The sequence below is a fragment of the Curcuma longa genome, chromosome 1 (genome assembly GCF_044706935.1).
Source record: "Curcuma longa cultivar G26 ecotype Majalengka, Jawa Barat chromosome 1, ITB_CL_G26_1.1, whole genome shotgun sequence".
Taxonomy (NCBI): domain Eukaryota; kingdom Viridiplantae; phylum Streptophyta; class Magnoliopsida; order Zingiberales; family Zingiberaceae; genus Curcuma; species Curcuma longa.
This window is the reverse complement of record NC_133861.1, coordinates 12,236,538-12,252,974: the sequence shown is the minus strand read 5'-3', so window position 1 is coordinate 12,252,974 and position 16,437 is coordinate 12,236,538. Positions and strand designations below refer to the sequence as shown.

Below are 16,437 nucleotides of genomic sequence, written 5' to 3'. Positions count from 1 at the left end.
AGAAAAAAAAAATCCAAAACCAATAAAATTATAAAGATGACCAAAACCATCACTTGATTAGCCTCTTAATTCATGCAGTTTAATTAAATGAGATTAATTAAGATTTTGTTTAGTTGCGAATCAAATTAAGATTTTGCAGAATCAGGCGCGCATTAGTTAAACGTGATCCGGCTGTTGACATTGTGGTCCCACGCTGGGGGGATGCATGTGGACGGCGTGTATTCGGATCTCTAGCTCACGATAGTGATATTAATTAAGTGCTTTTATTTTGGGTCCCATCAATTTCAATCGCCAGTCAGCGTCCATTCCGTAGTGACACGCGTCGATTTTCAGACAGTTGGGGATTCAGACCCAAATGAATGCGCAGGCTGAGGGATGATCAGCAAGATCATCTGAGATTTTCTTTGATGAAGGATTTGATATTGCATCTGTATTTCCTAGATTCTAGAAATAAAATCACTCGCCCCGGGTACAACACCGCAGTTAGATCTTTCAACGGATAATCAAGCATTTTAAATTCGAATCTCAACTACGACACTGCAAATCACTCGAAAAATTTCTGTTCTAGATGATGGAATTCGTGGAGAATCTCGGTCTACTTGGCCCAACTAACGTTGGGCTCAAGTCCACGCAACGAAAGAGTTGTTTTTCAGTGCTTTGGATTTCAGACGACACTGCAAAACCAAAACGAGTTTGAGTTCTACTGATGTTATTTTAATTCATGATAACCACCTACTATTTTTATTATTTTTAATATATTATGAATAATTTAATATTGTAAAAAAATAAAATTTTTTATTATGATTTAAACAAGTTAATAAATAAATTATTTCTTAAGTTTTGTTTATGAATGTTTACCAACCAAATTTAGTAGTGTTTAAGGTTGTTATATATATATATATATATATTACTAAATGAATATAAACAAGTACTTTGGCCAATTCTTTGGAAAGTAGGACGTTATAGAGAGACATCACAAATGACAAACAGGAACATATGTTTCTGTATTTACTAAAGAGAAAAATTGCATTCATAACATGGAGAAAAAATTGCACGAATTGAGCCTCTCATGACAGTCAATTCCCATTATTATTTACTTCACACTCATTCATACTCACTTATCTCATCTATTATTATTCTTCCCAGCGAGTTAGTCTTTGATGCTACGTGCCTAGCTACAGTGCTGATTATTGTAGTTTATGAACATACAGAGGAACTGATGTAACGGAGAACAAAATATCCCCATCAATCAACAATTGATATTGGAAAGTGAAGCATGACTAAATATAAGTCGAGCCCTTTATTTGTAATTCCCAGCTGCATTCCTTTGCATGCAATTGGATCCTTTTTTTTTTTTTGTAAGACGTACGAGAATTTCCCAGCGTTAGAACACTATTTTGTCTCTGACCTACAAATTCTCCATGTCTAGTTCTAGTACTATTCAAACAAGAAACGTGTCTCAGTGCAATTAAAGCGCACTTGATCAGGTACATACTGTCCTTTATTCTGACAGGAAACTTCGTGGTACTTTACCTTAACACCATGATATTGAAACGCCCATTCTTTTGGTCATTCTGTAGATCTTGGTTAGTGACAAATCAACATGTACTTCCTCCAACCTGGAAGCACATCTCCAGTTTGTCCGATGACTGTATTAAAATTGATAAGTGACTGTCAAGTCGAAGTTCGTACTGTAGTTAATTAGGTAGCTAGAGATCTACCTTTGAATTGATCCAAGGATTTGACTGGAAAGCAGCTGATTCATGAAGCAAGAAAATACAACGCAGCACGAAGTGCATGTAGATCTCTTCCACCCTCTAAAACGTATTTTCAACAAGTCCCCTTCGATTTCATTGTCAATCAAATTCATGACCGTAATTGATGGTTTCCAGCACGAGGTGTTCATAATTAAACAAATGGCAGTTTGACCTCGCACTCACCGCGGGCGTTATCAGAAGATTAGTTCACATAATTAATTATTATTATGATGACAAGAATGGGACTGGAAAGTTATGAAGACATGGCCAACTCAAAGTGAAAACAATGAAAGAAAAACAGGGTTGACAGAGAACTAATCCAGCAACCACGCGAAGAGAAATCAGTCACCGAACAAGTGAGAATAGTAATTCAGTCTGCAGCTGGTTTCTTATATGGTAAGCAATGTATATGTTTCATGTTTGTTATCGTAAAAGAAGTATACCTGTTCTAGTGCCAGTCCGTGACGCACTCGTGTGGAAATACGATGGATAAAGTATGAATTGGTAAAATATCAATATTATGTGATTTGATTTAGTCAAAGTCAAATGCAAAAGAAAAATGCATGGTCTTGTGCCTCTGTTCATTCTGAGCGACTGACGGTGAAGCAACGGCCACGTCTTATTACACTGGTTCGCGTTATTCTTTAAGCATGACGACGTGTGAAAGCTTGTGATTGCTGTGCTAAAATTATTGCTCAAATCCATCTTTCAAGTTAAAATTATTGAGATATATATATGCACCTTTAGTTTTATATAGTACTATCAATGCTGTAAAAAGAATCCAAGTTTATCGGAGAGGTATAAATCTAATGACTCGTTGATTCCAAATATCAAAATGAAGCAGAGTCAGCAAGCATTTTTTTCCTTAAAAAAAACAAATGGTTTAAATCGAACTGTTGACTTTGTGTCCGACACAGGGGATCAGGCCCATGCCGATTCCACCGCCCAGGGAGGCCCCACTGTCTCAAAGCGGGACCATCAGAAGTTTATTGACTATCGAGTCTAAAATTGTCATATGACGCCGCAGTCTGGCGGCTGGAAGCGTAGATTGAAGGCGTGGTGCTGGGTGGGGAAGGAAGGTCGTTATCAATGTGTTTTAATGAATGAATTAATTATAAATAATAAATAATCAATGAGCCCGTCTAGCTCAGTTGGTAGAGCGCAAGGCTCTTAACCTTGTGGTCGTGGGTTCGAGCCCCACGGTGGGCGTGTGTTAAGGTTTTCCTAGCTTTTTTTAAAACTACATTGGCGCGCCGCCCATGGTTTTGATACCGCCCACGGTTTTCTGTGAAAACGATCGTACGGTCTGTATTTCCGCCCGTAAAAATAAATAAACAACACAATTTCACTGGATTATTAAATAAAAATCAGTTGATTTAACCGGACTGAGATTATTTGCTTTTGGAGTAAATTATGATTGTCGAGATAAATGAAACAATCTAGAATTTCACAAAGGATATTTTTATTTAATAAATTCTAAAATATTTTTACGTATTATTGATTTTGTAAATAATAAATGGTTGAAATGTTTTTAAAGCTTTTTTTAATTATCTTTCTTACTAAGAGGAAAAAATGATTTGGGGGGAGATAAATCAGAAACGCCTTCTTCACGGCTCTTCCAACTTAATGGGCGGCCTTTATAACGGCGTTAAGTTTTCGTGACGCACATAACGGTAACGGATCTCTGGTGACGTCACCATTCCGAGAGCCATAGCGGCACGCCACGTCGATGACAGTGGTGTATTGCAACCAGAGTGAGATTTAATTAACCTTGGGGTTAGTAGTAGTTCATCACCTCACCCTCTGCCTATAAATATCTCCCCTCGCCTCTTCCCTTCTCGTTCGTTTCGCCGATTGGAATTTGGATCGAGCTATGCGGGGCGCTGCCAGGTTAGATTTCATGATTCCTTGCGGTTCTTCTCGTCTCTCAATGTCTTCTCCCACTCTTTCAGCTATCCTCCTGCCTTGGCGGAAAAATTATGTCTTTTCTTTACTGTCGTGTCACCTTGACGGGAATTTATTTGTTCTTATTTCGACCAAATCCTTGCCATTTATTAGGAATTTGGAATTTTGGTAGTTTTTTTTTCGACAGCGTTGTTTACCGAATCGTTCTTAGAGGTTCATGAGAATGAGGCAGTACAGAATCCTACAGCTGGTTCTGTCGAGCTTTGTTGTGGGTCTTGGTTCGGAATCGAAATTATTAGGTAAGTGCTGATATTTGTGGTTTGGACGCAATTTTTTGATTTTTTTTCTCTTGGAATTTTATTTCATACTCCAGACATCGCTGAACGAAGCGTCTCGTTCATCGTGTTTCAACAGATTATATATATATTTTTCAACAAACATATGTGTATTCGCGTGCGCGTCTGCGTGTGGGTGTATCTGTGGGGTTGTGGGTGCAGGAATGGGTGCGTTGTGGTTCTGATCGCTCTTTGTTTTTGAATGAATTTTTTGTACAGTGGATCATGGCAACTCCATTTACATTTTCTTTAGAAAAAGCATAAAGGCTTAACAAATTTAACCCAAATATTTAGCTTTCTTCTTCGGTTACTGCCCAGATTTCTCAAACACGTATTGGTGGCGTTTCTCTTGTTTCCTCTATTTTGGTCTCTACTGATACTCTGTTATGCCTGGCAAGTAGGAGAAGACTAGACGTGGATATTTATCTGTTGTCCTCGACGTTCTATTATTGTGTTTTCTGCAGATCATTTGTTTGTCAGTCAATCAGCGACCTGAATTTTTTTTTCCTTTGCACTTATTTGTTTCCTCGAACAAAGGATTTATTTCAGTCTATACGCAACATATAGCCTTACTCGATCTTACCTTTGCCGAATCAGGGCTAACATGTGTCCTTTAGTGCCCGGCTCTGTTCCAGCGGGCACTAACATCGATTCAACGGATGAAGAAGCCATACGATTCTTGCTAGGAAGGCGAGCTGGAGATCCCACTCCGAAAAATGTCATCGCCGATGTCAATCCATTCAATGATGAACCATGGAATTTTCCTGGTTAGCTTTGAAGTATCCCTGAGCTACCTATTTTATATCATTGCCATAGTTGCTTTTACAGTTAAGGTATCAAATTATAAATTTTGGTCCACAAAAAGCTAGTCTTTCTTGCACTAGAAATTAAGACTCTCAATGGCTCTTATTTCATGGTTATAAATTTGGTTGTCTAATAATTAGAATATGCATATATAGCCTTCTATAACTACTTGGTATGAAGATTTTAAGTTACTGAATATATATTCTTCTGCAGAACTGTAACGTGATAAAGAATATATTAGATCTAATATTTGTTATCTAATGCTGTTGCGCATGGTTATTTTCTTGCTAGTTTGGGCTATCAATTTCTTGTTCTCTATGTTTTTATATGGGATGAATTACTTGTTTCAACTATCATTTAAAATAATCGTAGATGATCGCTGGTTGCAGTGACATAGGAATGCTACAAATTATTTTCTATACAGTGATTATGTGTATTGTGTTATTTTCTATACAGTGATTATGTATATTGGCAAATCTTGTTCACATCCGATGTCAAGCTCCTCTGTGATCTAACTAAAGAAAAATATTCAGTGACCATAAGGTTTTTCCTTAAATTTGTAAAATTTGTCTTGTGAAATGGTTTGTCTTCTTTGTTTTCAATTTTCAGATTCCCACATAGCATTTAATTTTTCCTTCAAATCTAAATATTGTGCAAGAGTTAGTGACTCGGAGGATATCTTGGAGGTCATGGGAATTAGTGAGTGTTTGTAGACTAACTTTTAAGATTCACAGTTTTCTTAGCTATGAATATTTGGAAATAAAAAAATTGACCAACTGCCAAGGAACTCAAATCTTTCTTTCTAGGCAATACAAACTTAGGTTAGTTGTCCATGTCGTAAAACTTGAAAAATAATGATTCTCAACTTTTGGTTTAAAGTCAGGCAAAATAAGTAGGTGACATATATTAGCTGGTTATCCATGCTTCAATTTTTGCCAAGTTTAGTCCCCATAGCTTACGCACCACTCTTAATTTTGCAGCACCTCAGTATCAATTGATTGATAAGGAAGTGATGCTATTTTCTTGTTTAGGCGATTCATAATTACCGTTCTTATGAGGTTTTAGGTATCAAATATCAATTGTCTTTATCTAATAAAAACAATATCTTTTCCCCTTGCTCGATCACTTCTAGAAAGAACGATGTAGTTGGGGTTTACATGTGTGAGACTGCATCCTAATTTGCTGCTTCTCGGGCAATCTATACCCAGTAGATCAATCTGTTAACATGCAAGTGAGAGATCGACTTGAGGTCATACAGCTTCCATATATGATTTTGCCAGTGCAATGGAAATTTATCCAGAAAGATCCTGTGGTAAGAATTTATGAGTTTGAAAGGAATGATAAGAGAGCAAAATTATCATGACTTTAATAAGAAATTGACTTTGCTTGGGCTTTTAATGTGGATCATCAATTTTCATTCCAATAGAGAGAAACCAAGTGGCAGTTATATGGATCCAAGTTTACGAAATTTCTCAAAGAGTACATACTAAAGTATAATAAAAAATGTTTTTGGTATTTATTAGAAAAGGCATCCTTGAAGTCAGATTATTACATCAACTCATGAAATTTAAAAGCGAGCTACTGAATTTACCAAAGAACCATATATTGTTATTTTCTAAGTCAAGGTTATGCTTGAACAACAGCATCTTTCGTATCTAAACTTCCCTCTGCTTTCCTTTACTTTGTCCTAACTAGATATTTAACTGGACTTGAAAAAACATGTATGGTTGATATGTTATGCAGAAAACATATGGTTCTTGTACAATCCAGAAGGCAGAATATCTCCTAAAGGGGACTATGAATCAAAGGCAACTAGATCTGGATATTGGAAGCAAACAGGTGATTGGGGGATACTCACAAATGGATGCAATTTTAGTTGGAAAAGAACACTGGAATTTTATAAAGGTAAATCACCCATTGGAGAAAGAACTGGTTGGGTGATGCATGAATATCATGTTGAATCAAATTCATTGAACGTGCATAATTACTCAAAGGTACTCAAGAAGTCATACCCATACAACTATTTTCCTAAAAATTTAATCTGTATAACCTCATTAATATTTTAGAATTGTCATTCCAAATTATTTTTTTCAGGATTATAGTTCCTTGTATAGAGTCTTCTGTCAAAGTGATAAAGGTGCAATTGACTGCAGAGAAAATTATTCTGCATATGCAGATAAGTTAGTTGGTGAGGATGCAGACTACATATCACGTTTTAGAACAAGAAGAGAGAGAATTGACTTCAAGGAATTTCCCCACAATTCTCAGGTAGGGTTTGATTACATTCCCCTAGTTATGCTTTCTTTCTTAGTAACAGAGCTGTAAGTGCCTTGTTAATTTTCATTGATTTCATTTCTAAATGATACTCGGTAACAATTCCTTTTCTCTGAGATCTAGGAATCTGATCATAGTTTGGAAACTCTAATTCAATTAGTTTTCATACTTTGTCTATTTGATCCAAACAATGTTTAGAAGTGTTTTGGACCTTGATTGCATAGGGCTAATGTTTTTGTTGAACAAGCGAGTGAATAATTAAAGATGAAGGGAGAGAAAATTCTTACAAATAAGAATTTTAAATATTTTAGATTTGTTATTCAACTAGAAGATATTGAGATAATAAAGAAGGAACGATTAAATTGAAGAGAGCTTCTATTTTATCTTATGTAATTATCGACCCTCCTTAGGCTAAAATATAAGTTCTATAAAACTGCACAACCAACTATACAATTGGGAGTTGCTAAACAACACAAAAAAAAGTGTACTAGATGACAGTACCAAGTTGTGCATGATTACTAGATAAGATAATTTGAAAAAAGTAATACTATCCAGGAATAATATAATTGCTTTAATAAATGATAAAATGAAAGAAGATACATTAAGATATTAAAATGATAAACATATTCAACTTCATGGAGGGCCAATAGATTTTGTAGTTAAACCAATCAACCTGATTAACAAGGTTAAGGCGTTTTCAATAAAGATCAATTTAAATTTTACTATCCAAGAATTTATGTTACTAGACTTGAGAAAGAGTATCCATACCCATGTCAAATAGTCTCGTTAATAGTACATATGAATTTTAAAAAATGAAGACATGGGAACTCAAAAAATGGTTTAATTTAGGGTACAAGTATGGAGACACAATTAATCTTAAAATTATAAAGATAAATATTAATCTCATGTTGTGTTGTGTCAACATAGGTAGGGGAGGGGCAACCCATGAATCTGAGTATCAAAGTTAAGAACAACAGTTGTAACTTTGATAGATCATTATATGTTCAAGGATACTGTCATCTTTGTTGCATAGACCTAACCTCACAACTTCGCAAGGACTTGTTGTCATTATTATTGTATAGACCAGGGCATTGTTACCAGGTCCAGTGTATACAATAACAATGACAATTACAATTACTCCTTATCTATGTCTTTATTTAATATCTTAACACACAAGATGACAGGGAAGGATCAGTGCAATCACCACTTTAGCATACGATCAGTGCACTTACATGAATCACTGCTGTATCCAACTTTTTGAACCACAAGACAGATTTCCTATGTTTAGAAAGAAGGATCAATCGTCAAAAAACATTAAAAATATCATATTTAGGTCAGGACTGAGAAAAATGAGATTTAGAGATGTTAGATTGATCAAGTGAGAGAAACAACTGGGACAAGTAATATTCCACATCCAGATTGTCTTTTCATCCACTGTGTGCTTACCACATCATAAATTGTGTGTGAAGATATCAAATACTGATGTAGGTAAAGAAGGTTTATGTTAAAAATGGCAATGGGGCTCTAAGAGAGATTATTCAATAAGACAGGAGAAGGAAAAGACAAACATGGTGTATGAATTGCCTGATAGCAGTTGAATCAGAAAGGACTTTATGCATTTGGGCTTGATCTGGTTATAAACATGTAGTACAGATTTAGATTTTTTTGAGTATAATTAATGGTTTCCTTTTTTTTCGCTGCCAATCTTGATGGGCTGGTTGATCACCTTAGTGTGTTGGATCCTAATATCCGCCACCAGAAGCTTTGTTCCTGTGTTTCAATGAAGATAACTAGTTATTCCATCATAATGGTGATGCCTGCCTGTATGTTGTGCTAGCATACCATGATCCAAGCTTGCCACAAAACGGAAGACATTGTTACAAAACTGTAAGAGATTTATTTTTAACTTGATGTGAGTGCATACTTTCTTCCATTTGTCCTGATGCAGACTGACGCTGATAAAGATCAAGGGGAATCAGAACTGTCTAGAAGAAGGCCTGATGAACTTGCATCCGTGATTTTTTCTGAAAATATGCTTTATACTTGTGATTTGTTAAATGGAGAATACTTGGAACTGAATGATCTCTGTAGTCCAGACACACATGCTAGTTCAGACGATTCCAGCATTATGTCAGAAAATTCTGATGAATTCTTCGATCCTGATGCATTTTTAATGGATATTGAGAATGATCATGGTTTAGGAATACAAACAGAACGCACAAAATATGGCTTTGATATTTCTGTACCAGTCAGATCCAATCAGGTGTTCATCGAGCCATCTCCACCAGGTATATCAATTTTATGTGGTTAATTATTTATTATTTTTAAGAGAAAATTCATGGCATTCATGGGTCTTGGTATTGGTCCTGTAATCTGCAAGGAACTTGCTTATATTTGCATGTTCATCTTCTTTGAGATATATAATCTAGCAATACCACTACTGTTTCAGCCCTCATCAACCTTTATCATTTGTTTCGAACAACTTTTAGTTGATATCGCATCCTAAAGATCAATTTTTCTACATTTCATCTTTAGTAATCCTAAGGATCAGTTTTTCTACATTTCAACTTTACTAATAGGATGTTCTGGCATCCTAAGGATCAGTTTTTCTACATTTCATGTTTACTAATAGCAAATTTCTGCATAACCTTATTCGCATATGCTTCAATAGAAAAGCTAATCCCAGCTTTCATGTTCTTTTAGTTTAACATTAGCACTTTGTTTTCATGTGCTTTTTCAGCAGAACTTATCATGATCGCATCCTATTTTTTTCATGGAACAGTTCTATTCTTGTTCACTTCCTACTGGATATTAGACATGATTATGTTTCACAATATTTTATGTTGCACCATTATTGGTTTGATGGATTTTGTATGAGTTCTTTATTCAAATAGTTATTCGTTTTATGTTAGGATAATGATTTACATTGTTACATGTTTATCATTTGAGCAGTGAGTGTCATGTCTGATGTCTGCTTAAGCACCAATTACTATTATATTGGATCAAACATCTTCTCATGGAAATTTTATATTTGAAGTCTTAGCAATCAACTTCATGTGAACTTTTAGGATTCCTAATGCGATGTGAAAAATTACAGGAAAAAAACTTGAATAAGTCAAAAATATTATTAACTGAAAGATAAATACAAAGAACTCTAATTAATAGAGGTGGGGTTTGGTGGAGGTGACCAAGGTTTGTGCCTGACATTGGTGTGCATTGAAGGCAGCCCTTTAGGCTTGCGATAATAGTGGTTAGCAAGACAAGCAAGAAGATGGAGAGCGAGTTTGTGAGCAACACAGGTGAGGGGTGCCTGGGGAAAATTACAAAAGATTGTGGAGGGATTTGGCACAGAGAAACAATAACTCCATGAATTAGAGGTTGTTGTACAATGGCAAGGTAACAGAGAATGCCAGAAGGAAAATCAGTGAATGGAATTGAACAAGAATTCTGCTTTGGAAGCAACTAATGCTATACTAAAAATACACAATAATTTTTTTTTTGAACAATTCAACTCACTAAAGAGGAAAATATTATTAATTGAAAGATGATCAAATACAAGGGATTCTAATCCTTTCCATAGACTCCCCTTTTATAGACCAACAATGAGAGCTTAGCTATTCCAACAATAGCACCAACAATATTTCTTTAAAAAATTTAAACAATCTTCAAATTTCTCTTTATAAAAATATAATAAATTACAAAGGTTTAAGTGATTCAGACAATTCAGTAATTTAAAATAGGATTTAAAATCTATTTTCCCTATGTATTAGATGGTTGTTTGAAGTTAGATCAAAATTCTACATCTCAACTCCACACCTTTGTTACCTACATCATATGTTATGGTTTTCACCTGGTTTCTTTCATATGTTCGAACCTAAATTTACATTTTATCCATCTAGATCTATCTTTATGTATGCTAAGCCTGACATCTACAGATTAAAGCTTGTATTTTGTATACACAGTTGGTGATCTTGTTATTGAAGAGAGCAGTCCATCCAGTCGTCTGAAGAGAAGTGAACTGACTTCAAACCGGCCATTACCCTTACCAAGTGGCCAACAGCAAAATGTGAATGCTTCTACATCTAGCAAATATAGGGGCAAAGAGGGCGATCAAACTGCTGATATCTCACATAGTCGCAGGACTTCCAAGGGCATTCATATTTCAAATGGGGGTGGCTCGAATTCAGTTAGGAAGATTGCAAAGATAGGGAAAAGATACTTCTGCTTTGCATCATTTTGATCTTGCCTCTGTTTGATGTGATTGACTCCGTAGATCAATCAAGCAGTCCAAGGGACGACAAGATTCTTGTAATTTGTCAAATATAGATATTGCTACTACTTATAAGTGTAATGGTATAAATAGTTGGGAATGAGAACGCCATCTAAATCAATTGGCAATTTGAAGTTCATACACATTTGACTATGTTTATTGCCACGGATATGTCCATTTGCTTACTAAGGATCACACTGCAGTTTGTAAATTTTGTGAATATTTGTTTCATCATTAATCATATGCAAGTTATATATGTATATATGTTATTGAGTTCTGTAATTATTTTTTATTTACTAATCCCATGTTATGTAAGTTCCTAAAGACAGTGTTACTGAAATCGCCACACAAATCGGTGGGACCTACTGAGTTTTGTTGTTTTTTTTGTTATTTCTGTTGTTTTTTCACTATATTGTTCGCGTCAGTTTTCCCAGCTGCAATAGTTTGCTCGATTGTATTTGTGGTGGCAGCCCCGCCGACGGCGGCCGCGGCTGTAGGGGCGGCCGCCGCCATGCCGATTCCGATGGGAAACTGGATCGACTCCCTACTGAAAGAATACCAGAAATCCTTGGAAGGGGATGAAGAGTTTGTGAATTTCATAGAGTGCGGCAGCGTTGCAATGGACATGGATTGTGTTCCGTCGCAGGTGGAGAGGTTGGAGATGCATATCAAATCTATGTTGGAGTATGCCGATTTCCGCTCAGAGACGAGGAAGCCGTGAGATTCGAGATGGAGGAGATTAGGGAAAAGCTGAAGCAGCTTGCGGAGGGTGTGCGAGAAGTGGCGGAGCAAGCAGAAACATGCGGTAGGAATATTCAAAATGCCTCTTCTGCTGATGATAAATCAACGTCATCAAAATCCGACCGGAGGTCCAAATGGCAAATTTATCGGTCCAGTGGTTCAATGAGTCGAACCGCTTCGACGGTTCAATTGGATCTTTGTTTTACTACTGTAAGTTTTTAATTAAAAAGAAGAAAACGGAATTCTAACCCATTCCCGCGCACACGAGGAAGCAGGAGCCTTTGATCCGACAGGTGGACGGCCTCGATTGTTTTACTTTGGCGGGAAAACGGCGGTGGCAATGGATCGTCCCCGCCCTCACAAACTCGTTCGTGGCCGCGCGGTGCGGAGCAAAAAGCCTTAAATTGCGGCGAGAGGAGAAGTTAACAGCGTTAAATGCATCGCGGGCCTTCTTCCGTTAACTCGTGCTATGATCTTCCGTTACCGTTACGATCTTTTCTCCCACCTGCCTTAATTGCCCTCGCGCGTTGATGGCAGTTCACTTCTTCGTCGAAAATCCAAACGAGGCTTAATTTGTCTTCTCGGTTTGTGCTTCGGGGCTTGCTTCCGTTACCGTCAAGAGTCGTCGCCGTACGCTGCACATCGCGCTCGTGACTTGACCCTTCGAATGGACACGTGCCAGATTCCCGTTGGCGAGGCACTGGACGAGGATTACGATTAGGGAAGAACTGAGCCGGGAACAAAACGCAGCGTAAGAAAAAGGAAAACGAGACAAAGTACTCTGATCTCCTCCCATTGAATGATTCCCCCTAATTTCAATTTTTGTCCGATCAATTTCCCTCCTACACTGCATAATCTTGCGTGAAATTGTTTGATCCCTTGATTCCGTGGACTTTGCGCTATGTTTTGGTGGTAAATCTGGTTCAATGGAGTGGCTACGGGAGTGAAGAAATGCTGGCGGCCATGGAGGGCAGGATGAGCGGTGGATGCCAGCATAATTTCGAGGAGAGCAGCGAGGAGGAGCTGGCCGTGCTTCCCCGGCACACTAAGGTAATCGTCACCGGCAACAACCGGACCAAATCGGTGCTCGTCGGCCTCCAGGGGGTCGTCAAGAAGGCTGTGGGCCTTGGAGGTTGGCACTGGCTGGTAATTACCTTCGTCTATCTAAATTCCTGATGGAAAAGTGAGATTTTTACTGAGTTACCATCTGGGTAGAGTTATGAATTCTTTTCGGATAATTTGATTGTGTTTTCACCAGGAGATAAGGATCGTGGTTTTTAGTTTGGTGGATAAATTTACGTAGAGAATGTAGCCGAATTGTCCGATTTTAGGTGTAACATGAAATGCTCGTTTCGTTTCCTTGTTCTTTTAATTCAGGAAAAATACTGGTTTTTTTGTTCTTATTCTTGGTGAAAAAGTTCCATACTTTCCCCATCCCCTGCTAGAAGTCAGATTTGTGAACTTCTAGTTGCCCGGTTCCATGGCATGTGTTTTGCTAATACTCACTTAGAAGATCGATATGGACAATTTCTTTTAGGTTTCAATGGAAAGGCATTGGTTTTGTATCTGGTTTGTACAGTTGTTTTACAAATTTTAATTTTTTCGTGGAAGCAAAATCCTGACACATGCTACATTTCGTTCTGATGCAAGATAAAATATTCGCCCTTGTGTTTGCCCGTTTGGGCTTACATTAGTGATCCTTTTTCATGATCTAATTATTTAGATGTTGCAAATTTAATTTCTAGTGCATAAAATTTGGTATCTTGCATCATAAATGCTATTCTTCCATGTTTCATGGTCAGTTAATCAATCACCAGTGGCAATTTTTCTGCATGGCATGACCTGAGGCTTAACTTTTGGTGAGCTCTCTCAAAAAAAAAAATTGCAAGCATTAGCTGTTTTTTTGTAGGTCAGATTCTCAGATAATGCACGAACAAATTTGACTGAACTAATATGCTTTATATTAAAACATCAGAATCAAACATTATTTTTGTTAATTGTCTGTTGCATCACATGATTCTTTTTTGTTTGTTTTGACCAACCAACATTGTCAGTGTACTCACAAGCTAGAATTTAAAAATACAGATTACTCTAGCTGTCTAGTAGTAATGTTTCATGTGGATGACTTCTGCTTGGAGACATTGAAAATGATCTTTCCTTCTAAGTCCTTGTTCTTGATGAACTTAATAGGTTACTTTAGCTGATAATGTCATGATGTTTGAACATTAAGATCCAATAGTATGCTTCTATTCCCAACAGTATACTCTTGTAGTAAACATATAAAGAATTACATATGAAAGAGGAGAGTGAGATTCTAAATCAATTGAAACTTAACAAGTATAGAATATTTCAATCGACTCCTGTAAAAAAATGCTAAAAAAGTATGATGATGATGTTTGATGACAACTACAAGAGTTAAACTTGAGAAACATCATTTGATCATGTTTGCTTCAGCTCTACTGTATGTTTTCTGTCAGTGAAATTCTTATAATTCCATGTTGGTGTTCCTTTTTTTCTTCTGTTTTGGTTCTATGATAAATCTTCCACAACATCAACTCCTCTACGATATAACTTTGTAACAGCTTATTCATGTAGCCAATATGAATTTAGCTATAATATCTCGCAATTTCAGGTTTTGACAAATGGAATAGAAGTGAAGCTGCAACGTAATGCACTAAGTGTGATTGAAGCCCCAACTGGCGATGAGGAAGATGAAGTTGAATGTAACAATACATGCTGTAATGGCTCGGGTATGGATGGACGTCTATTTCATCCTTTAAAAGTACAAATACTACTTACCTTAGTCATTTTAGAATTTTGTTCTTTTCTCCCTTGTGTTTGACTGTTTTCCAGCAGACACTCCATAGTAAATAGACACCAGGAAAATTTTCAATCTATCTTATCTTATTTACATTGCTTATAGTAATAACTGTTTATTCTACATATAATTGACTTGTTTGAGCATTTAAACAGTTATTGCTATTTAGTATTCCCTTTCTTCCTTTCTCTTCTGCTATTTCATTTTCAGTGAAAATGATAGTGTTTCCTTAAAAATAAAAGTGGAGTATCATAGCGAGTTGGATGGTGTTTAGATGACCAATAAATTAAATATCATTATGTGTAATACATTCTTTCTTCATGCTTTCATCATTTGCTCTCGATATTATTTCTGCTAAAACTGTTTTTGTTTTCTTCAGCTTCTGGATCTATACAATTACATAAAACTCAAAGCTCAAGGAGCAGGCACCCAAAAGGATCTTCTGATAAATCTTGCAGCAGATCTAACTCTTTTGATTCCCAGTCTAAGGGATCTGTTTCCTCCTCCACGATGAACACAGTAAGATCAAGATCTATAATTCACATCTCTCAGTTGTGGGCTTGTGGAACCTAGTCCATTGTATATGTCGAATGTTAGATTCTGATGGCTAGAGCTCAATATTTTGTTTGTGTAGAAGGTTGACCTGAGCAAATTAGAAACAACAGCATTACAGAGATATTATCAACACTTCAACCTTGTAAGTTGTACTCTTCTCAACTGTGAAATTAGTTCCTGTTTTGTCTTTCCTACACCTCTTTATTGTGGGAATCATATTTTCTTGGATGGAACAGATGGATGCTAATCCTAATCCCTCCAAAGAGCAGTTGATTGAAGTTGTTCAAAGGCATTTCATTTCTCAGGTAACTATTCATTTTTCTTTGCCCGAGTAAATGCATCCTTTCACTTAACCAGAGGAACATGACCCTATTGCTGGAACCCAATTGCTCGTGATTTGGCCTGAAGCAATTGGATGAAACGCAGGTAATTGCCATGTTCATGCAATCCGCTAAGAGACTAAAGACCATCTGCAATTGAGCGCGGGAGGACTTGTCTTAACGTAAGCTAGCAGAATGGCGGTAAGGTCTGTGTATCTATCGGAAGTTAGTTACTTCATTGTTAGTTTTGTGTAGATTATCTTCTCTTTAAAAGATCACTTAATTAAACGCTGTTGATGGATTATTTGGTCTTAAACCTTATAGTTGAGTTACTGGTGTGGGTTTCCCAAATGCTCTCTACAAATGATCAATGGTTCAATGCTTCACATGTGACAAGTGGATGCCTTAAGGTTAATTAAATTATCTATCCAACTTTGAGTTTTCTTTTACACCATATTCGGAATTTTCGGTTGTTTCAAAATGGGCTCTATACCATGCTTCACATGTGCTTTATTGGTGTTAGAATATCATTAGCAATTACACTAATTTTTTTTATGAAAATTCCCATCTCAAATATTTGATATTTTTTTTACCTTTTTCAATTGAAAATATTTGTATTACCTTTTTCAAAGATTTCAAAAAGAGAAGTTCAACTTCA

General features: G+C 36.5%; 2 protein-coding genes and 1 non-coding gene across 5 annotated transcripts; all 3 read left to right on the top strand.

Moving 5' to 3' along the window:
• The first annotated feature begins 2,893 nt into the window (after positions 1-2,893).
• TRNAK-CUU (transfer RNA lysine (anticodon CUU)) lies at positions 2,894-2,966 on the top strand. The gene has a single exon. It is a non-coding gene; the product is annotated as a tRNA-Lys (tRNA).
• Positions 2,967-3,582: 616 nt separating this feature from the next.
• Positions 3,583-11,603, top strand: LOC141814295 (uncharacterized). The gene is made up of 6 exons (XM_074702235.1): positions 3,583-3,647; positions 4,595-4,764; positions 6,545-6,795; positions 6,896-7,069; positions 9,024-9,363; positions 11,038-11,603. The coding sequence occupies exons 1-6, from the start codon at positions 3,631-3,633 to the stop codon at positions 11,313-11,315; spliced, it is 1,230 nt and encodes a 409-aa protein (XP_074558336.1). The 5' UTR covers positions 3,583-3,630; the 3' UTR covers positions 11,316-11,603.
• Positions 11,604-12,849: 1,246 nt separating this feature from the next.
• LOC141814319 (uncharacterized) lies at positions 12,850-16,228 on the top strand. Of its 3 annotated transcripts, none has more exons than XM_074702267.1 (6): positions 12,850-13,232; positions 14,719-14,836; positions 15,284-15,423; positions 15,542-15,601; positions 15,696-15,764; positions 15,868-16,228. In XM_074702267.1, exons 1-6 carry the CDS (start codon positions 13,038-13,040, stop codon positions 15,937-15,939), a joined length of 654 nt encoding a protein of 217 aa, XP_074558368.1. In that variant the 5' UTR covers positions 12,850-13,037; the 3' UTR covers positions 15,940-16,228. The 3 variants fall into 3 exon arrangements, with proteins under 3 accessions (XP_074558368.1, XP_074558375.1, XP_074558361.1); XM_074702274.1 differs by having other exon boundaries at positions 15,539-15,601; positions 15,886-16,228; XM_074702260.1 differs by having other exon boundaries at positions 15,539-15,601.
• The last annotated feature ends 209 nt before the right edge of the window (positions 16,229-16,437 follow it).